At 51.7% G+C, this 21,699-nt stretch overlaps 2 protein-coding genes across 3 annotated transcripts; one reads left to right on the top strand and one right to left on the bottom strand.

The window, feature by feature from the left end:
* Positions 1–217: 217 nt before the first annotated feature.
* Positions 218–11,208, bottom strand: TRUB2 (TruB pseudouridine synthase family member 2). Of its 2 annotated transcripts, XM_082612958.1 has the most exons (8): positions 11,009–11,208; positions 10,391–10,522; positions 8,290–8,364; positions 7,090–7,151; positions 5,891–5,972; positions 3,125–3,197; positions 2,468–2,604; positions 224–1,282 (listed from the first exon to the last, which is right to left on the bottom strand). In XM_082612958.1, exons 1-8 carry the CDS (start codon positions 11,115–11,117, stop codon positions 957–959), a joined length of 996 nt encoding a protein of 331 aa, XP_082469084.1. In that variant the 5' UTR covers positions 11,118–11,208; the 3' UTR covers positions 224–956. The 2 variants fall into 2 exon arrangements, with proteins under 2 accessions (XP_082469085.1, XP_082469084.1); XM_082612959.1 differs by lacking the exons at positions 10,391–10,522; positions 11,009–11,208 and adding an exon at positions 8,695–8,823 and having other exon boundaries at positions 218–1,282.
* A 76-nt stretch (positions 11,209–11,284) lies between these two features.
* Positions 11,285–21,416, top strand: COQ4 (coenzyme Q4). Its single transcript, XM_082612972.1, has 7 exons — positions 11,285–11,637; positions 11,744–11,875; positions 12,981–13,077; positions 13,603–13,705; positions 19,232–19,361; positions 19,975–20,068; positions 20,597–21,416. The coding sequence occupies exons 1-7, from the start codon at positions 11,568–11,570 to the stop codon at positions 20,754–20,756; spliced, it is 786 nt and encodes a 261-aa protein (XP_082469098.1). The 5' UTR covers positions 11,285–11,567; the 3' UTR covers positions 20,757–21,416.
* Positions 21,417–21,699: the final 283 nt, after the last annotated feature.

Below are 21,699 nucleotides of genomic sequence, written 5' to 3'. Positions count from 1 at the left end.
TATATATATTCTTTTTTGTATTCTTTTCCCTTATAGGTTATTAAAAATATTGAGTATAGTTCCCTGTGCTATACAGTAGGTCCTTGTTGGTTAGGGCAGGAGTATTTTATTTTATTTTACTCTATTGTATTTTGGCCATGCTGTGAGGCTTGTGGGATCTTAGTTCCCTGACCAGGGATTGAACCTTGGGCCACGGCAGTGAAAGTGCTGAATTCTAACCACTGGACCATGAGGGAATTCCCCGGGGAAGGAATATTTTAAATGTTGATACATGCTACCAAATTACTCCTAAAAGGTTACACAGTTGTATATTCCTACCAACAGTACAGATTGCCCATCTTCTCACATCCTCCCCAATACTGGGTGTTATCTTAATTTATTTGAAAGGCAAGGAAAAGTCATCTCATTTTCATCTGAATGTCTTTCATTATTAGAGAGGTTGAGCATCATTTCAGGTTTACTGGCCATTTGGATTTCTTTTGCTGTATAAACACACAATTCATGTCATTTGACCCATTTTCTTGTCATCTTTTTTTATTGTTTTATAAGAGCTCTTTATATATTATAGATATTAGTTCTTAAATATATAACAAATATTTTTATCGGTCTGTCATTCGTTTAGCATCTTTTCCTCTGTACAGAAGTCTTTTTCTTTTTAACTAGGCCAAGTCTGTTGATCTTTTTTTTTTTTTTTGGCCGTGCCATGCAGCTTGCAGGATCTTAGTTCCCTGACCAGGGATTGAACCCGGGGCACTGGCAGCAAAAGCACCAAGTCCTAACCACTGGACCACCAGGGAAGTCCCTGTTGATCTTTTCTCTTACAGCTTCAGAGTTTTCTGTCACATGTTAAAAAGCTCCCGCCCCCCGCCCCCGCCATGTTCTGCACAGTCATCAGTTCTGGCTCATGAACAATTCTTATCTTTATACACCCACTGCTCCACCAGCTGCCTGGCCTTTCAATGTCCCGTATGGCTCTCCAGCCCCAAGGCAGAGCTTGGCCCCTCGGAGTCCCAGGGCCAGCCTGGGCTGGAGGGCTGCTGGGTGCCCAGCCCCAGCCTCCAGTTCTTCTCCAGCTCTGCTGCCACTCGGGGTGCTGCGGACTGGATGGCATCCTGGATGCTGGGTAGGTCCCATTGGGTCCTTAGGAGGGCATCGTCCAGGGTGAAGAAACCATCGCGTGTACACCGCACCTGGGTGCAGACAGCAGTGCTCTTCAGTTCCAGGCCAATTTCGTGCACCAGCCTTCGCAGCTGCTTCTGCGTCTCATGCATGCACTGCACCTCTGCCAGGGACAAACAACAGAGGCGGTGGTCAGAAGCACGGCCTCTGGTGTCCGCTGATCTAGATCCACACCCCTTGAGACCTCCTGGCTGTGTAATAACCTTAGCAAGACACTTTACTTCTCTAGGGCTTTGTTCTTCAAAGTGTAGCCCAGGGTCGGTCCTGAAAGTTTGTTAGACATGCAGAATCTCAGGCCCCACCCAGACCTGCTGAGTCACAATTTGCCTTTTTTTTTTTGGTCTCGCAGCTTGTAGGATCCTAATTCCCCAAACAGGGATTGAACCCATGCCCCCCTGCAGTGAAAGTGCCGAGTCCTAACCACTGGACCACCAGGGAATTCCTAGAATTTGCCTTTTAAGAAGAATCCCAGGTTGGGAAATCTCTGTCGGTCCACCGATTAGGACTAAGCGCTTTTACTGCCGGGGCCTGGGTTCAATCCCTGGTCAGGGAACAAGGATCCCGCAAGCCATGTGGCATGGCCGGGGGAAAAAAAAAAGAAGAACCTCAGGTGATAGTGGGCAGGTTAAAGTTCGCAAAGTGCTGCTCTAAGGCTTGGTTTGTTCATCTGTAATATGAGTGGTTGTGAGGAATCTAAGAGATAATTTCTATAAGGCACATAGCATCAGGAGAGTCTTGGTCAGCACTCAAGAAAAGGAGCAAGATAGCACAGGGAGATCAGAGGGAGGAGATATGGGGACATATGTATATGTACAGCTGATTCACTTTGTTATAAAGCAGAAACTAACACACCATTGTAAAGCAATTATACAGCAATAAAGCTGTTAAAAAAAAAAAAGGAGCAAGGAGCCCTGTTAATACGATAAACAAAGAAAGAAGTGGTGGTCGGGTTGCTGAGTTGGGTGGGATCCGGGAGGGGAGAGTGGTGTCTGATGCCGCAAAATGACTTGAAACACTGGGTGGCTCTGGAAACGAGCCACTAAATATAATTTCTGCTTGTTAAGGTCTGGCTTCAAAGGGGGACTTGGCAGGAGATAGGACATCATTTGTTCTGTGTGCTGTGTGATCAGCCAAGTCCAGCCTTAGGCTAGGAAGGAAGTCGGCCCCCGGTGCCTTGGCCAGCAGAGCTTAGGACTCACATGTGCTGGCCTCTGCAAGGGCCTTCCACAGTGACTCCCCAAACCCAGGAGCCCCGTGGCGCTGCTCCCAACTTCCTGGAGCAACTTACCTAAGAGGAATTCTGGAGGCGCAAACTGGAGGCATCGGATGCCAGTTATCAGCATCGGCGACTTGTTCATGGGCCGGATCACGCCGCTCACAGCCATCTCATAGGCCTCCTGGGTCTGTAGGTCAACGTTGGAGTACCTGGGGATCAGGAGGGACCAGAGTGGGCAGCTGCCTGCCTACCCCTGGCCCTGCCCTATTCACGCCTTGCCTGAAGCTCTTCATTCGCTTTCCACCTTCCCTGCCCCTCTAGCCACCTTCGCAGCAGCCTTCTGCTGTCCCCTCCAATCCCTAACTGCAGGCTCTGACCCCCTCTCACACTCTCCCTGGCTTCAACCGTCATCCCCGTGTTGACCACTTCCGCCCCCTGGTTCTGTGCCGTGAGGGTGCAGACCCCTAGCTCTCCTCTCCCTTAGCTCATATACTCCCTAGGAGGCCAGCTGGGATCTCTTGTTCCCCTTGGTCTCCCCAGGGGCTGGCCCAAGACCCAGCACAAAGAAACACTTCTGCAGGCTGTGGAAGGAATGGGTGCTTCTGTCTGGTTTTGGAATTTGCCCCAGAGTGGGCGGAGCCTACAGGGAGCCTTGTGGGCAACTTCTTGCCCTTCCAGCACTTCCTTGAGGGTCCCCTTTCAGGGGGGTGTGGGTCAGGCCTCACTTACATCACCAGAGCCTTCTGATGGGAACCTTGGATCAGGGCCAGGATTCGCTCCAGCTTCTCTCTGGTCACGTGGTCTGGAAAAGCCAGGGGATGGTCAGCACATAGGTGCCCACTGAGGAGGCAAACTGGCAAATTCCCTTCCCACAAACCAGCCCTGTCCTTGGAACCTAGATGGGGTCCCAGAGCATCCTCTGGTCCCAGGGTTCCCATTTAGGGGGTTGAGAGTCCTTTGAGAATCTTATGAAGGCTCTGGACCCGCTTCTCAGAAAGATACACATGAACTCAACATTTTGAGGACATTTTCAAGGGGCTCACACACCCCAAGTTAAGAACACTTTCTTCTGGAAATGAGGCTCCAAAGATGTAATGTGATTTGCCCCATATTCTTTCTTCTTTTTTTATAAATTTATTTATTTTATTTATTTATTTTTGGCTGTGTTGGGTCTTCGTTGCTGCACGCTGGTTTTCTCTAGTTGCGGTGAGCGGGGGCTACTCTTTGTTGCAGTGTGCAGGCTTCTCATTGTGGTGGCTTCTCTTGCTGCAGAGCACAGGCTCTAGGTGCGCGGGCTTCAGTAGTTGTGGCTCACGGGCTCTAGAGCACAGGCTCAGTAGTTGTGGCACACGGGCTTAGTTGCTCTGAGGCATGTGGGATCTTCCCGGACCAAGGATTGAACCCGTATCCCCTGCATTGGCAGGAGGATTCTCAACCACTGCACCACCAGGGAAGCCCCTTGCCCCATACTGTAAGCCAGGTCGCCTGAGCCCCAGTCTGGGGTTTTTCAGGCCAGGGACACCAGGAGGGAGGGTGCCATCTGTCCAAATGCAGAAATGGGTGGCAAGAAGTGGGAGTGGTTCTGCCTGCTGGTCCAACCAAGTAGCTGTGGAGCAGGCAGCAGCAAAGCCTGGGGATGCCCACGGACTGCAGGGAGGCGGAGCCTGCAGGCCAGCTGGGGCAGCCACCAACTTCTGACTCCACAGGCCAGAGCTCTGGGAGCAGGTGTGGTGACTAAGGCCTGGCCAGCTGGGAAGGGCCTGGGCCTCCCATCCCTTCTGTCTGGTCTCATTCATGCTGTTGTCTTATCTGGAGGCACCTGCTGCAGCCTCCTCCCCAGTCATTTACAGCCCGGCTCAAATGCCGCCTGCTCCAGGAAGGCCCTCTTAGAGCACGTGGCTTCTTCCTTTTGGCTCCCGCTACTCTGCACCTGGGTCTCTTTCCCAGCACTTAGTTTTCTTTAGTGTTTTTGTCATTATTATTTTTTTTATTCTTATTTTTTTTTGGACCCAGGCCCCGCCAACCAGGGACTGAACCCGGGCCCTGTCAGTGAAAGCGCACAGTCCTAACCACTGGACCACCAGGGAAGTCCCTACAGTATTTATTTATTTAAATTTATTTATTTTTGGCTGCATTGGGTCTTTGTTGCTGTGCGCGGGCTTCCTCTAGGTGCGGCGAGCAGGGGCTACTCTTTGTTGTGGTGCGTGGACTTCTCATTGCGGTGGCTTCTCTTTGTTGCAGAGCACAGGATCTAGGTGCGCGGGCTGCAGTAGTTGTGGCTCGTGGGCTCTAGAGCACAGGCTCAGTAGTTGTGGCGCACGGGCTTAGTTGCTCCGCGGCATGTGGGATCTTCCCAGACCAGGGCTTGAACCCGTGTCCCCTGCATTGGCAGGCAGATTCTCAACCACTGCACCACCAGGGAAGTCCTATTTTTTTTTTTTTTTTTGCGGTACATGGGCCTCTCACTGTTGCGGCCTCTCCCATTGCGGAGCACAGGCTCCGGACACGCAGACTCAGCGGCCATGGCTCACGGGCCCAGCCGCTCCGCGGCATGTGGGATCTTCCCGGACCGGGGCACGAACCCACGTCCCCTGCATCAGCAGGCGGACTCTCAACCACTGCGCCACCAGGGAAGCCCCCCTATTTTTAATTATATAATTGATACAAGAATCTTCTTCAAAAAATTTAGATTAACACCAACAAACATCTCCCCTCCTCCAAATTCTGGCTTCCTCCCTCTCAGAAGTGTCAACTTGGTAGTTGTCTTTAGACATTTTTTGGATGTTGACACACACATACGAGTACAAATATATAGACAGCACTGCTTCGCCACATGTTTTTAATCTTCTCCAGGAGATGCAGAGGTGTGTGTCTGATCTCCCTGCTAGACTGTGAGGCCTAAGATTGGGGACCCCATCTGATTCATCATATGCCTCCGGCCCCTGCCCCCAGTGCCTGCCACGTGGTTGGTGCTCAAAAAACTTCAAATAAGCAAATGCAACAGATCATATAGGACGTCTGAGAACATGGGGAGAGTGAGAAATGAAGCCTAAGCCATCCATCCACCCACCCATGCATCCACCCATCTACCCATCCATCCGTCCATCCATCCATCAATACAGCACCTCCCACGTCCCAGGCGCTGTGTTGTGTGTGACCACAGGAGTGGAACTACACAGTTCCTGCTCTCATGGTTGACATTCTGGTGGGGAGACAGATATTAAATAATCACTAGTCATTAGTTGATTACTTTTCTGACAGTACACTGAAACCATTTAAGGAGGTAACATTTAAGCAGAGCACAGGGGAGCACAGGGCATTCCTGGAAGTCAGAATCACACGTCCATGCCAACAGCCAGCCCCGGCTTGGTGTGTCTGAGAATAACTGAGCGGGGGCCCTCACGGCCCACGTCAGGGTGAGGAATCAAAGGAAGCAAATGAAGAGGCAGCCGCGACCGCCCCTCCCGCCCGCCCTGGACTCCCATGGGCTCTCACCGTACGTCGTCTTCTCCACCAGCCGCCCGTCCTCACAGAAGTCGTCTGTGGCTTTGCCCAGGAGGCCGTGTACTGTGTAATCCTGCGAGGACAGGGAGAGGGAGGTATGATCAGCCTCTCGGCTCTAAACCGCCATGGCAAGGAGGGAGGTGTGGCCCAGGAGCTCGACTAGAGGTGCTAGACTGAGGCTGGGGGGCCCTCAGGTCTCCCCTCAGGGAGTTCAGGTGCTCAGCCCCTGCTCAGCTGCCCCTGGGGAAGGACACCCGACTCCCTCTCCTATGACAGGAAGCATCAGCAGCCTGCGAAGGGTGCCCCGAGCCACCCTGCAACAACCCCGGGCCTCCACACCTCTCCACTTCTGCCCAACCTGACAACTCATAATGCCAGGCCCCTCCCAGGATGCTCTGTCAGCTTCTCTCTCCCCTCCAGATACGATCTGTGCAGCTACCTGCCTCTGCGTCAAATAACAGTAATGACGATGATAGAGAGGATGACAACAGTGACATCGATTGAGCATCTGCCACGTGCCAGTGGCTGTGCTGAGCATATTACATATGGTCACTGATTAAATATTCAAAGCAACCGTACAGAGGAGGTACTACGATCACTCCCATTTCCAAGATGAGGAAACGGAGGCACACAGATGTTAAGTAATCCACCCAAGGAGACAGAACTGGCAGAGTGGTACAATCTGAGTTTTGAAGCGAAAACTTGGCTTCAGAATCTGTGCTCTTAACCACTAAAAACACGGGCCTTCTAATGTGGCGTCTCTGCACATGATCGTGACGCCAGACCCTGCAGCCCAGCATGGATGCAAGCTTCCTGACACCCAGTGTCAGACAGAACCAGGTTCAAATCCCAACTCTGTCCCTTAAAGGCTGTGTGACCCCGAGCAAGCGTCGTCTCCTGAGCCTCATTCTCTCATCTGTAAAATGGGTTAACAATAGATCCCATTTTACGGGGACGCTGTAAGGCATCCACAAGGGAGTCCGCGTCCAGTGCTCAGCACAGAGTAGCCAGTATGCGATAATGCCAGCTGTCATTAAGATGTTACAGCCTACCTTGGTATATGACCCCCCCAAAAAAATGCCTGCTGATGGCCTGGGTATTCTCCATGGAATCATCTCTGCTTCAGAATCGTACCAGTGACCCCCAGGGAAAGGGCCAAGGGATTAGCAGGCCGTCCCCAGCCCCCATACCTTGGTGAGGTGAGCATTGTACAAGTCGGTGAGGAGCCTTCGTCCACGTCCCACGCCGAGCACTGCAAGGCACCCAGCCTGATCTCACACCTGGCTCCCCCGTCCTGTTCCCCTGGGTCCTCCAACCCTCACCCCCTCCAGCAGAATACTCCCACTTCCAAGGCTGTGGAAGCCAGCAAGGGGGCAAGAAGAGCTTCTTCTACAGGGAACAAGTGAACTCCTCTGTGCATAGATGAAAATGCAGATTTCCGGGACCCACCATTATATATACTGACTCTGACTTGTGTTGGGGCGGGGGCCTAGGGATCCTTAGCAAGCTCCCTGGGGTCCTGATGCACTCAGAAGTAAGAGACCACTGGCCCAGTCACACAGACCTACATTCACATCTGGGGTGGCTCTAAGCATGTCCTTTAACCTCCTTGGGTCTCAGGCTCCCCATCAGTAAAATGGGGATAAAAATACTGTCTGAGCCCTGTGGGTGTTGTGATGATCGAGGCAATGCACACGAAGGAATAAGCCGGCAAATAAATGGGGGCATTGTGGCCACTCCCTGCCTTTCCTCCGGTCTGTGTCTCCCTCTGGCTGAAGGAAAGAATGACCATCCATCACTCCTGGAGGGAGGGGGGCATGAGATCACGTCCGCCTGCCTGTGTCCCAGGAAGCAAGACAAGTTGCTGTGACTGTTGTGTATGAAGGACGTGGCCACCGCCTGACCCTGGGGACACAGATGGCTCATGACTCAGGGCTTTGTGCGTCCAGCTCCAGCGACATCCACAGCCCAGCCAGTGGGGCCAGGGTCACACACTTGGCTGCCCCATGCAAGCGATGACGGTTTTCCCTCTCTGGTCCAGGGACATTCACTAGGCACGTGACCCAGGATGAGTTACCTATGCTCCTGGAGCCTGACTTTCTTCCTAAAATCATATGGTATCTACCAAATAAGGTTATTATGGTGAACGCATGTGCACAAAGAGTTTCAAACCACGCGTCACAGGCAGGAATCACTTGATAAACGTGGGTGATCACGACTTGCCCCTTCCCACCAGGCACCTCTCCAGAGCATCAGACTTGGCAGGAATCAGGGGAGCAAGGCAGTAGCGGGAAATGGCTGTCAGCTTAGAAATGGGCTGGGCTCCTGGGAGCTCCCCGATCCTCTCCCAAGCCTCTATCATTGCACCCCAGGCTCACCACACCACCTACCAAGCACCCCAGACGCCTGGGCATCCAGTCGGTGCCCCATGCCAATCTTCAGGCTGGTGAATGCTGGTCCACGTACTGGAAAAAAACAAACGAGGTCCTTTTCCTCAAAGAATCCAGCCTCCAGGATGGCTTTGGGCTGCATGGTGACCTCATTCCTAGAATGTAGCCTCATGGAGCCCAAGCCAGCATCAGGCTGGACTTTCAGGCTTCCTCACCGTGGAATTTGGGGCCCAAAACCACTTCTTCAGTTTCTTGGGCCCAGAGAAAGGGCAACCCAGGAGGCCTGTTAAGTCCATCCATCACCATTCCCCCCATGAGACACTGTGAGTGGACTGGGCAGAACACTGGAATCAAGACTGGGGGGGAGGGCTTCCCTGGTGACGCAGTGGTTGAGAGTCCGCCTACCGATGCAGGGGACACGGGTTCGTGCCCCGGTCTGGGAAGATCCCACATGCCGCGGAGCAGCTGGGTCCGTGAGCCATGGCCGCTGAGCCTGCGAATCCGGAGCCTGTGCTCCGTGGTGGGAGAGGCCACAACAGTGAGAGGCCTGCGTACCAAAAAAAAAAAAAAAAAAAAAAAAGACTTGGGGGGTTCCCTATCCAGCTCCTGTAGAAGGAGAGTCCTGGCCACTCTCCCAGGGAGAAAACGGAGGCTGTGAGCTCCCTAAAGCAGGGTCTGGGTCTGTGTGTTCACAGTTCTACCCCCAGAGCCCAGAACTCGCTGACTGCTCGGGAAATAACCCATTTCCCGAAAGAATGAATGACCCATCAAATTAGTATACATTAAGTATGTATAGTTTTTTTGTATATCAGCTATACCTCAAGAAAGCTGGGAAAAAAATGAATGAATGCAGGAATGAGCTAGATGCTTTTACACTTCTGTAGATCAAGAGGAACCTAGGAGATCAGTATGGGGTGGTTAAGAGCCTACTGAATCCAGACTACATGACTTAACATTAGTCAACACTGAGCATCAGTTTCCTCATTTGTGAAATGGGACTAGGACCCACCTCACAGGATTCAGTGGGGTAGTATTTGGGAAAAGCTTAACACAGTACCCCGTACAGAGTAGGTCCTCAACACATCAGACTTGTTATTGTTGTTATACTGTAAACTCACTGATTACTTCTCTCCAAGGGGTTTTAGAGGTTCCTGGTCAAGCTCCTTAGCCCTCCTATAGAGCCTCCCCAACACATGCTTTATTCATGTCTAATGACAGGGGCTCAGTGTCAGAACTAGTTTCACTGTTGGGCAGCTTTGTTGACTATAGTAAGTCACTCTTCACAGACACAGAGTACAGACTTGTGGTTGCCGAGGGGGAGGGGGAGTGGGGGAGGGATGGATTGGGAGTTTGGGATTAGCAGATACAAGCTATTATATACAGAATGGGTAAACAACAAGGTTCTACCGTATAGCACAGGGAACTATATTCAGTATCCTGTGATAAACCATAATGGAAAAGAATATGAAAAAGAACATACATATATGTATAACTGAATCACTTTGCTGTACAGCAAAAATTAACACAACACTGTAAATCAACTGTACTTCAATAAAATAAATTTTTTTTAAAAGTCACTCTTTCACAGGAGCCCAAAACTCCCTCCTTATGACTTCTACCTGAGGGTGTCAATTCCTACCTGGAGTCCCAGAATAATAGAGGTCAACGAACTATAGTCCACAAGTCAAATCCTCAAGCCTGTTTTTTTTTTATGGCCCACAAATTAAAATGGTTTTTACATTTTTCAATGGTTCAAAAAAATCAAGAGGATAATTTTCATGACATACGAAATTATATGAAATTCAAATATCAGCATCCACCAGTAAAGTCTTATTGGAACACAGCACGGCTCATTGCTCTACATACTGTCTATAGCTGCTGCTTCCGCACTACAATGGCAGAGGTGAGCCTGCAAAGCCTAAAATATTGACTATCTGGCCCTTTCCAGGAAATTGTGCCAATCCCTGGTCAAATACTGCATCCCCACTGTGGCCCTACACTGATTTGGGACAGAAGGAGTCTGAGCTCTGGCTAGGACCCTGACTCTGGGCAGGGATTTCCTGGGAAGTGACATCCAGGCCCCTTCCTGAATGTGCTTTACCCAGCGGATGGTCGACGAGGGTGGGCACACTGGTGGCTGTGAGGGTCAGCTCCTTCTCTTCACTGCCTTCCACGGGGCCCAGCAGGAAGCGAACGCGATGTTCAGAGGCAGGTCGCTTCCCAGCATTGAGACCTGAGCACACACAAGTAAAGAACATCTTGTCGATTCTGTCTGAACACCGGGGGTGGGGGGTGGAGGGACAGCTAAGTATGGAGATGTAGAAGACAGATGAAAGCCCACACAGAGCCTAGTACACAGTAGGCCCTCAACACATCATACTTGTTATTGTTGTTATACTGTAAACTCAGTGACTACTTCTGTCCAAGGCGTTTTAGAGATTTTAGAGTACTCTACTTCTGAAAGCAGAAGTTAAGAAACAGACTTGGGTTTAAATCCTGATTTTACTACCTATTAACTATTTATGACAACGGACAATACTGAGTCTGTTTACCCATTTGAACACAGGGGAAGGCGAGGAGTGTATAGAACAGTCGATTAGGAAACCGCTCTGCCCAGACGATTAGGTCACATGACTTTATTTTGCAGCATGGATCAGAAGCGAAGATGGCCTCCCGGGAAAATGGGAGCGGGATCGTGGGTCTCGCTCGAGGCACTCACCTTTCAAAAGCTGCAGCTCCACGGTATCGCGCAGATGCTTCCACTTTAGCCCCGGGGGCTTGTAGACGGCGAAGAGCCCATGCAGCCGCGCCAGACCACCTAACCCCATGCCTGAAGCCCGCGTCCCGGGCTCGCGGAAGAGCTGAACCCGGCCGGAAGTGCCTTATGGTCCCGCTCCCAAATGTGGTCCTTCCAATGGGCGCCGCCATGTTTCACAGCCGGAAGAGGTTCGTGTCTTATTGTCCTCGGGGAAAACGTGCTTCCGAGAAGGGAGTAAGGTCCGGAGCTGAACCCCCGAAGCTGGCGGAGCTTATCTGGAGACACTTTTTGGGGTTTGGTGAAACGGGGAGAATTTTATATCTGTGGAAGTAGGTTGCCTGGGTTTCCTCATACTTAGAGACCTTCCCTGTCCGTGCTATCTTTCCCGCATAAAAGGTCCTACTCAGCGCAGTAGGGATCGAGTCCTTGTGACTTCTCCTGCGCGTCGTCGCCAGAGAAGCTTGAGGAGTCGGCCTTGCCCCGCCCATCCTCCCTGGGAAGTCCTACAGTGCCCGCTGCCATGGCGACACTGCTGCGCGGGGTCCTGCGCCCGCTCCGCGCGTTCCGAAGCCGTCCCAGGCCCGCTGCAGGCAAGTGGCGGGGCCAGGAAGGAGTGCTGGGGACCCGCCACGCCGCTGTCCCCCCCACCCCACCCCACCCCGCTCCTTTCACCGCGGCTGTTCTCTTTCCCCGCAGATGTGCCCCTTCGAGCCACGAGCCATGGCACCGGCCTGCTCTACCCCGAACACATCCCCACTTCCCCGCTGCAGAAGGCGCTGCTGGCCGCGGGCTCTGCTGGAATGGCACTCTATGACCCGTATCGCCACGGTAAGGCAGCCCACGCCGGCGCTTCCCTGGGGCGGCTTGGGGTCTGGGCGCGCCCTTGCCTTGCCTTGAAAGCCCGGGGAGGTCCCGGACGCTGTCAAAGCCTCCGTTTGCTTTGGGTAACTGGAGACTAGACTAGGCCAGGGTACCCAACCCTGGCTGCACCTCATAATCACCCGCGACGTTCATAAAAATGCAGATGCCTGGGTCCCACCCTAAACTTACTCAATTCGAATCTGCCGGGAGTGGGGAGGGGAGGGGAGGGGAGGGGAGGGGAGGGGAGGGGAGGGAGGAAGGAAGGGGCGTGGAATCTGAGCTTCTGCCTTTTTAAACTTAAAAAGTTTAAACTTTTTAAACTTCCTGGGAGATTCTGTCATCCAGCCACACTGAGAACCTCTGGATTAGATGATTTATGAGGGCCCATCAAATTATAACATCCCATTAGCATTTTGGATAGTGCATGGCACATAATAAATGCTCAATAAGTGTTTGCTGGATGTTTTAATAGAACGTTCTGAGATGCTACAGTGTTTTTCTCATCTCCTCCAGGATTCTTAGTCTGGAAAGTACTGTTACTCCTAGTAAAAACGATAATGCTAACTGTTCACTGAGCCCTTGTTTTGCTTACTCACTGTGTTGTTTTATATGAGTGTTGTTATTGATTTTTTGCATTAACCCTATATGAAAGGTATCACCTGCGCTTCACAAATTAGGACATTGAGGGTTGGACATGTGAAGCAGTTTGCACACGGTCACCTAGATAGTGATCACACCAGTCCTCAAACCCAGCACTCTCTGATACCAAAGCCTATACCCATCCATGGAGACATGGTATTCTGTCGTGATGACGGATGTGGAAGTGATTTATGAACTCTTTAGAGCACTGTGCTAACCAGAGCCATCTCATCCAATTAAACTAACCACCATAGTAGTAACTATAGATATATTGAGCTTTTACTGTGTGCCAGGTGATTAAGTGTTTAACTTGAATCTTCATAACTAAGAGGTAGATATTCTGTTTTATCATGTAGGAAATTAAGGCTCAGATCAGGTCAGGTAACTTACCTAAGATCATATTCTCCATTTGTCTCCATTTCTTTCCTTTCAGACATGGTTGCCGTTCTGGGGGAGACCACAGGATGCCGTACCCTGAAGGTCCTCAGGGACCAGATGAGGAAGGATCCAGAGGGTGCCCAGATCCTGCAGTAGGTCCCATCTTTGCCTGGGGCATTGAGGGCATTCTTTGGGGATTCTGATCTCTCGGGAATCACGTTGTGTTCCTCTAGAGAGCTCTTCTTGATACCTTGGCCATGGATGGTTGCACAGGCTGGGCACTGCCCAACTCCATGGGTGCCATTCACATAGACACCGTGATGACCCCTGGGTAGTGCAATATGGTGGCCTCAGCCCAGTTCCAGCAACAGGGCTCTGGTGCCTTCACTAAGGTCCCATAACATATGCTGCCTATAACCCCCACCCCTTCAGTGCCCTTTGTGAATATGCTGATCACATCTGAGGCCCGTTTACCTAAGGCAGGAACCATAGCCTTAGCTTGTGGTAGTCTCCTCAGTCCCTGCCACTGGCCTGGCCAGTGGTAAGTGCTCCATTAGCACTTGTGGCCCCCCTGCTGCTCTCTCCCCTTCACCTCTCACACCCTTGATCTAGTTGGACCTTTCACCTGCCTTTGCTGGTGCCCTCCCAATACCTGAGTCCTGCCTTCTGCCTCACAGGGAGCGTCCCCGGATCTCACTGACCACCCTTGACCTGGGCAAGCTCCGGAGTCTGCCTGAGGGCTCCCTTGGCCGCGAGTATCTCCGTTTCCTGGATGTGAATGTGAGTTTCCAGCTTCTGTGCATTTTGTGGTCACCAGGAAGGGGAGAGGAATGGCACAGGAGTGATGTCCTGAGGAAGGAGGAGCCTGAGCTGCCAGCATGGGCAGGGGTGCCTTGCAGTCTCTTGCGCCAAGGCTTTGTCGTTCTCTATGGGACAGGCAAATGGGCCGGGAACATCGCTGCGAGCAATTACACTGGCCAGCACTTATTAACCTCTTGCTGCATGCCGGGTGCCAGGCTCATACATGAGCTCACTGAATCCTCCCAACAACCCTGCCAAGTATGTTCTATTATTATCTCCTTTCATTTATTTTTTTTAAATGAATTTACTCATTTATATATATATTTTGGCTGCATTGGGTCTTCGTTGCCGCGCGCAGGCTTTCTCTAGTTGCTGCGAGCGAGGGCTGCTCTCCATTGAGGTGCATGGGCTTCTCACTGCGGCGGCTTCTCTTGTTGCGAAGCACGGGCTCCAGGCGTGCAGGCTTCAGCAGTTGTGGCGCACGGGCTTAGTTGCTCCACGGCATGTGGGATCTTCCCGGACCAGGGCTCGAACCCATGTCCCCTGCATTGGCAGGCGGATTCTTAACCACTGCGCCACCAGGGAAGTCCCTATCTCCTTTTCATAGATGAGGAAACTGAGGCCCAGAGCAGTTAAGCAACTTGCTGATTTCACAAGCCAGTATTAATGGAGGCAGTATTCAAACCCAGATTATGTTCTTAACTGTCGCATTGTGTCCCCCTGTTCTAGAGACAGTGTCTTCCCTGGGTGTGACAAGTGTGGCACTCTGCAACCCCAGGCAGAGAGGACAGGGACTGGGGGGCAGAGTCCCATCTACCAAGGGACTCATTCATTTGTTCAGAATCGGTCATGTGCCATCCATTGTTCCAAGTGCCGGGGATACGGTGGCGAACTAGACAGACAAGGTCCTGCCCTCATGGAGCTAATATTCTAGTTGGGGAGGCAGACTATAAAGCAGTAAAAGTAGAAAATTCTCATAGAAAAATTCAGGCAAAATATTTATTTAGTACCGTTCTAGCAGGTGGTGCTGTGAGGACAGCAGTCAACATGACAGAGGACGGGGCGGAGTGGGGGTGGCAGGTGGCCACTTCTAACAGGGTGGTTATGGGAGGCCCTGCTGGGGAGACTTGGAAGATGGGGAGGAGCCAGTTCTGAGGAGAGATGGGGAAGCGCATTCCGAGCAGAGGAACCAGCAAGCGCAAGGCACTGTGTGGTTAGGAAAAGGCAAACTGACCAATGTGGCCAGTATGACCTTAGAGGAGTGAGTTGGGGGGAGGCAGGCAATGGGCCGGGAGGTCAGCCTGGCCCAGCCAGACCCTGCCTGCCACGGGAAGTATTTCCCGAAAACTGCGTTCGCCTCTTGGTGGGTGTTGAGCCAAAAGAAACAATCAAGCCAAAGATGGGGAGAAGGAAGGATTTATTACTTGCAGCAAGTAAGGCGAACACCGGGGATCTTTCCCAAAGCAGTGTTTGTTAACAGCGAAAGTGGGGAAGTTTTAAGCTAAGGGTATATGCGTCTTCATAAAGGGGCTTGAGCAGAGGAGAATTCAGCATAGAATTGGGGCAGAGGTCAACGGAGTCCAAGTCTTAATTGATTGAAGTCAGGAGGGTCAGAAAAGGTCAACATCATCATTTCTTAGGGACTGACTAGTCCGGGATCTTAGCATGTAGTTACCATCCTCCACCTGGGTGTGGGCCTTAGTTCCTATAGAAAAGCTTAAAGATACACATCAGATGGTTATGTGTATTCTTTGAAGAGGAACTAGGACACTGTTTTATCACTGAACTATTGGGTTTTTTTTCATTTTTATTTTTATTTTATTATTTATTTATTTATTTTTGGCTGCATTGGGTCTTCCTTGCTGTACACGGGCTTCCTCTAGTTGCAGCGGGCGGGCAAGGGCTACTCTTCGTTGTGGTGCACGGGCTTCTCATCGCAGTGGCTTCTCTTGTTGTGCAGCACAGGCTCTAGGCGCACAGGCTTCAGTAGTTGTGGCACACGGGCTCAGTAGTTGTGGCTCACGGGCTCTAGAGCACAGGCTCAGTAGTTGTGAAGCACAGGCTTAGTTGCTCCACGGCATGTGGGATCTTCCCAGACCAGGGCTCGAACCCGTGTCGCCTGCATTGGCAGGCGGATTCTTAACCACTGTACCACCAGGGAAGCTCCTGAGCTATTGTTTCTTGACTGCTTTTCCTCTGTTCCTGCATTCCTTTATTCCTTGAAGATCATTAATTACTGAGACCTGTTGAAGGGCAAGCATTGTGTCTAGGCTTAGGTCACAAAATGGCTTAGGTCAAAATGGCTTCTCTAATGTCAAGAATGCCATGCCTGGTTCTTTTTCTCCAGGTATCCCCCACCCTATCTGCTTAGAGACAGAGTCTGTATTTTGTAATAGAAGCAATAGGAAGCCATCGAGGTTTCGAGCAGGGTAGTAACATGATCTGATTTATAGAAGGACCCAAGGATACAGCAGGGCACCTTCCCTGTCCCTTCCCCTCCCTGCCCCAACACATATACTTCCCATCAAAGCACCTCTGTCAAGTGGCTATCCAGTCCAGCTGCAGGAGCCAGCCAGGCTGGAGGAGGTGAAGGAGTGAGCAAAGGTTGCTCTAGAACTGGGTTTCTCAGCCTTGGCACTGTTGACTTTGGGGGCTGGATAATTCTTTGTTGTAGGGCTGCCCTGTGCATTGTAGGATGTTTAGCAGCATCCCTGGCCTCTACACACTAGATGCCGGTAGCATTCGCCCTCCTAAGTTGTGGCAACCATAAATGTCTTCAGACATTGCAGATGTCCCGTGGTGGACAGTTGAGAACCCCTGCTTTAGGAGATTATTGTCCCTGAGAAAATAATCTGTTCCCCATACTCTCCTAACACTTGCTTCTGCCCCATTTTATACCATCACCTGGAGATTTCACCAAGATGCAAGTTTATTTCATCAGTGGGAAACCCACCAGGGTGACCTGCTCCAGGTGCCACCCAGGAATGGAGAATCTTCTGAAGTTCCCCTAGGACAAAAGGTCCTATTGTTGTGGAGGGTATGGGACTGCCAAGGCCCCCCTGGGCGCCTTGCTCAGCCACAGCCTTAGTTGTGGTAACGGCCCTAGAGACTGTGACACTTCTGGAGCCTGGAAACCAGCAGCCCACACAGCGTAAAAGAACACCTTTGTCCCAGCAGAGGTTGAGATCAAAGTTCAAGGTGAGGCCACCCTCCCTGAGGCTGACTTGGAGGGGGTGGGGTGGGGCGTGGGTGGTTGTCCTTGTGGCATCAAGATTACAGGCATGGGCTCTGGAGTAGCCTGAGTTAGAAGTCTGCCTTTCTTCCCAGCTTTAAAGCCCTGGGCAAATCATTTGACCTCTGAGCCCGCAGACTCCTTATCTGAGGTAAGGAAACCTCATGTTTATCTTTCAAGGCACTTATATGGCTGATTAATAATGGATGTTAAGGCAACTGGCTTTGGAATCCAGCAGGCTTTGTTTCGAATCCTGGCTCAGCCACTTGATTAGTCAGCTGTGTGATCTTGGGCAAGCTACTTTATATCTCTGAGCCTCATTTTTCTTATCTGTATCTGAGGCTCATAACAGTATCTATACCCAGGTGGTCTCAGGGATGCAGAATGACAATATGTGTAAAGGACTTCATACAGTGCCAGCACATAGTAGGTACTCAATACGTGTAGGCCATCACTGACCACCTTCAGCTTCACACAGCAGGTAGAACTCTGTAGAAGAAATTAGACCTGGGACCCAATGAAGTCACAGACACAGACCATGGCACAGGGCCAGCAGCCCCAAGCAATAAAGGCATCAAATCCCTTGGCCTCTGGACAGGCTGAGGCCATGCTTTGGCACTAGGAAGACCAGGGTGCCCCTACCGTGCATGGGTGCTGCCAAGGGCTCAGAGAGGGTGGGTAAAGGAGGACAGGTGCCATCCCTACCTGAGGTCAGAAAAGTGCCTGGGGCTGGCCTTTTACTCCTGCATTTAAGGTATGTTTATTCATCCAGGCCCTGGAGATAGAACCGTGAGCCCCAGTCCTGTGCTGCTTCCAGCCTGCTGCAACACTCTTCATAGCAATAGTGTGTAAGCCCCATAGGTAATCTACTGCTAGCAGATAAATAAAAGCAAATAGAAACAGGTGGAATTAATTTCAATAAGGTATTTTGTTTAATCCAGCATACTAAAATGTCATTTCAATATGTAATCAATATTTTTAAATTATTGAGATTTGGGCTTCCCTGGTGGCGCAGTGGTTGAGAGTCCGCCTGCCCTGATGCAGGGGACACGGGTTCATGCCCCGGTCCGGGAAGATCCCACATGCCGCGGAGCGGCTGGGCCCCTGAGCCATGGCCGCTGAGCCTGTGCATCCGGAGCCTGTGCGTCCGGAGCCTGTGCGTCTGGAGCCTGTGCTCCACAACGGGAGAGGCCACAGCAGTGAGAGGCCCACGTACCGCAAAAAAAAAAAATTATTGAGATTTCACATTATTCTCTTCATACCATCTTCAAAATCCAGTGTGCGTTTTACATGTACAGCACATCTCAATTGGAACTTGTCACATTTCAAGGCTCAGTGGCTGCCATGATTGGCTGCTGTACTGGACAGTGCAGGTCTAGATGAGAGACATTAACAATCACATGCACTAAACATCACGATACAATCATGTCGAATGCCACAGAAAGGTATGGGTTGTTACAAGAGACCAGAAGATAGGCAGGAATGGTCAAGGTGAAGATGAGGGTGGAGGGAAAGAGCACCCTAGGCTGGGAGCAGTTCATCTGACGAATTCGGGGCCTTGGGTGCTTCTTGGTTTTTTCCCCCCATTTTATTTCTAATTGTAGTTTTAAAAAATAATAACAACAGGGGCTTCCCTGGTGGCGCAGTGGTTGAGAGTCTGCCTGCCGATGCAGGGGACACAGGTTCATGCCCCGGTCCGGGAAGATCCCACATGCCGCGGAGCAGCTGGGCCCGTGAGCCATGGCCGCTGAGCCTGGGCGTCCGGAGCCTGTGCTCCACAAGGGGAGAGGCCACAATGGTGAGAGGCCCGTGTACCGCAAAAATAAATAAATAAATAAATAAACAAACAAACAAACAAATAAATAAATAATAACAACATAAGATTTACTGTGTTAACCATCTCTAAATGGGCAGTTCAACAGTGTTAAGTATAGTCACATTGTTGTGAAACCAATCTCCAGAGCTTTTTCATCTTGTAAAACTGAAACTCTATATCATTAAACAAACAACTCCTGCTTCCCCCCACCCCACCTCCAGGGATTCCAACAGGGTGTGTACATTATGTGTGAGTTGGGGTAGGCAAAGGGGGCGCCAATCCACCATATTCCCTGCCTGAGGACTCCCCTGTCAGCAGGTATGCACAGAAACAAAGTCCCCAGAGATTTCGGGTGGGGTTTGAATTTGGTGGGCGTGGTTGAGAGTCAAGGAGAGGCTGGCAAATTGGACCCTGGGAGCCATCAGGAAGGGGTCTAGGGGAGGTTCATGGTTGTCAGAGGGTCTCCCCAGACACCAGAGCGCCCACCCGATTCGTGGACGATGAGGAGTTGGCATACGTGATCCAGCGGTACCGGGAGGTGCACGACATGCTCCACACCCTGCTGGGGATGCCCACCAACATCCTGGGTGAGTGCCAGCCAGCCAGCTGCTGAGTGCCTCCGGAGTGGGAGTGGGGCATGGGGCGGGGACAGGGCGCTCTGGCCAGCCTGTCTCCCAAGTCTGTCTACAGGGCCAGGGCAGGGCACACCTGTCTCAGTCACCCACCAATCAGCTGGCCCAGTGCCTCATTTTTTGCTTTACCCGAACATCTTGGTGCACCTGTGCCGTGCATCCCCTGTCCTCCATCCCCACTGCCTCTTACGGCTCCTACGCTGATGTAGCAGCATCCAAACACCAGGGCTCCCTGCCCTGTTCCAGTTGTTAGCTCCCTGCGCTCTGAAACCCTCAGCAATTCCCTAAGGCTTAGAGTCCTCAGCCTGGCTTTTGTAGTCCTCTGCACTCTGACCCCAAGTTTCCTTCCCAGCCCTTATTTCCTTCTGCTCTTTCTTGCACCCTCTCCCCAACCCCAAGCCAAGTGCCCCAGGGCCCAGCACAGGCTGGGACTGGGCACTGCTGACCCCTAGTAGAGATTCAGAACGGAGCAGACACCTCACTGTGTCCTGCCCTGAGCATCAGCATCACTGGCCTCTCCTCCTGGCCCCTGCTCACCTCTCACCCCATTCCCCACCCTGCCTGCCAGGGGAGATCGTGGTGAAGTGGTTTGAGGCTGTCCAGACCGGCCTGCCCATGTGCATCCTGAGTGCACTCTTCGGACCGATCCAACTCAGTGCCCAGTAAGTTCTCAAGTGGTGAGGGGTCAGGGGAAGGCTCAGGGCTCCAGGAAATAGAGAAGAGCCTACAGCCTTTCTGAGCAGCCCCAGTGGTTCTCAGGAATCCAGGATGGGAAGAATGGGGCAGAGAGGTGAAACTGGCCTGGCACAGGGGCTCCAGGACTATGAATGAAGCCTGGACGTTTCATAGGACTCTAGGGTCTTTTGGGCCAGGCCTCAGTATCGGGTGAGAACAGTAGAGTCAGGGAACTGGGGGGGCAGGGGGATGCAATCTGGCATTAGTTTCTGGAGTGAGGTAGCCCTCGATTTAAAGCTGGGCTTTGGCATGTTCAAAATGTGTGGCTTTGGGCACAGGGCTTTACCTCACTGAGCTTCTGCTTCCTCATCTGAAAAGTGGGGATAGTAACTACCTCCTTCTTGGGTCTGTGTGAGGATTAACTGAGAAAATGCACATCCACTGCAGGGAACGTGGTGTGCCCAGCACTCGGGACCTTATGTCTTTTGTCTTCTTTTTTCTCTGCTGCCCCACAGAAGCCTGCAAGTGCTGGTCTCAAAGCTGATCCCATGGGCAGTTCAGAATGCGCGCAGAGCCCCGTGTGTCCTCAACCTGTACTACGAGCGGCGCTGGGAGCAGCCCCTGAAGGCCCTACGGCAGGAGCTGAGCATCACAGAGCCCCCCATGCACGTCTAGGGCCCAGCCTAGGCCCTGAGCCCCTGAGCCCAACCCCCCACCCCTGCTTCCCCCGGGGGTGGAGCGCTCCTTTGCCATCACCTTTGTTCCTTTTCTTTCAACACTGACCCTTGGACATCACTAATCATAATTTATCATAACTACTGCTCAGTGGCTTTGAGGGCCAACTCGGGAGGGAGCAGGCAGCGGTGGAGCTCCTAGGGGAGCCAGGAGCTGCCCAAAGAGAACTGAAACAGGAGGGAAGGGGGCAGGGCACAACCTTTGAAAGTACAACAAAGCCCGAGGACAAGACATAAACTGATTAAAACCAAATGGGTCCAAGATGGCGGACAAGTCAACTTCCACTAGTCCTTCCACTAGAGCCTCAGTATATGGTCACTGCAACACGTCATCAAGCTAAATGGCACACCCCCAGGCGCCATGACAGTTCCAAGGATCTATAACAATCAAAAAGTGGGCTGTGGCCCAAGTCCTGGAAATCCCCACCCCTTTCCCCCCCAAAAAATAGCTGGAACCCTCTTCCCACTCATTAGCCTATGAAATTACCCACCCCTGTAAAAACTGACAACCCGCATACCCTGGTGCCTTTCTCACCTTCTGAGATGGCCCACACTCTGTGGAGTGTGTTTCTCTCTGAATAAATCCACCTCTTACCTATTACTTTGTCTCACTGAATACTTTCTGCAATGAAACATCAAGAACCTGAGCTTCGTTAAGTCCTGAAACCAGGTATGTGATCTCAGTTGGAAGACTGGGGGTTTTGGCCAGGTTCGAGCCCTGGCCGCGTGGGTTCAAGTCCCAATCTGGGTTTTGGCCAGGTTCAAGTCCTGGCATGTGGGTTCAAGTTCCAATCTGAGGTGCACGGTTTCAGAACCACGTGTGCGTAGGAATCAGTTGCCTAGGCTCATGCCGGGATGGCTCAGGTCCACAACCCCCGTTCCCA

This window comes from Mesoplodon mirus, assembly GCF_964341445.2.
Source record: "Mesoplodon mirus genome assembly, chromosome: 1".
NCBI lineage: Eukaryota > Metazoa > Chordata > Mammalia > Artiodactyla > Ziphiidae > Mesoplodon > Mesoplodon mirus.
This window is presented reverse-complemented; position numbering and strand designations above follow the sequence as displayed.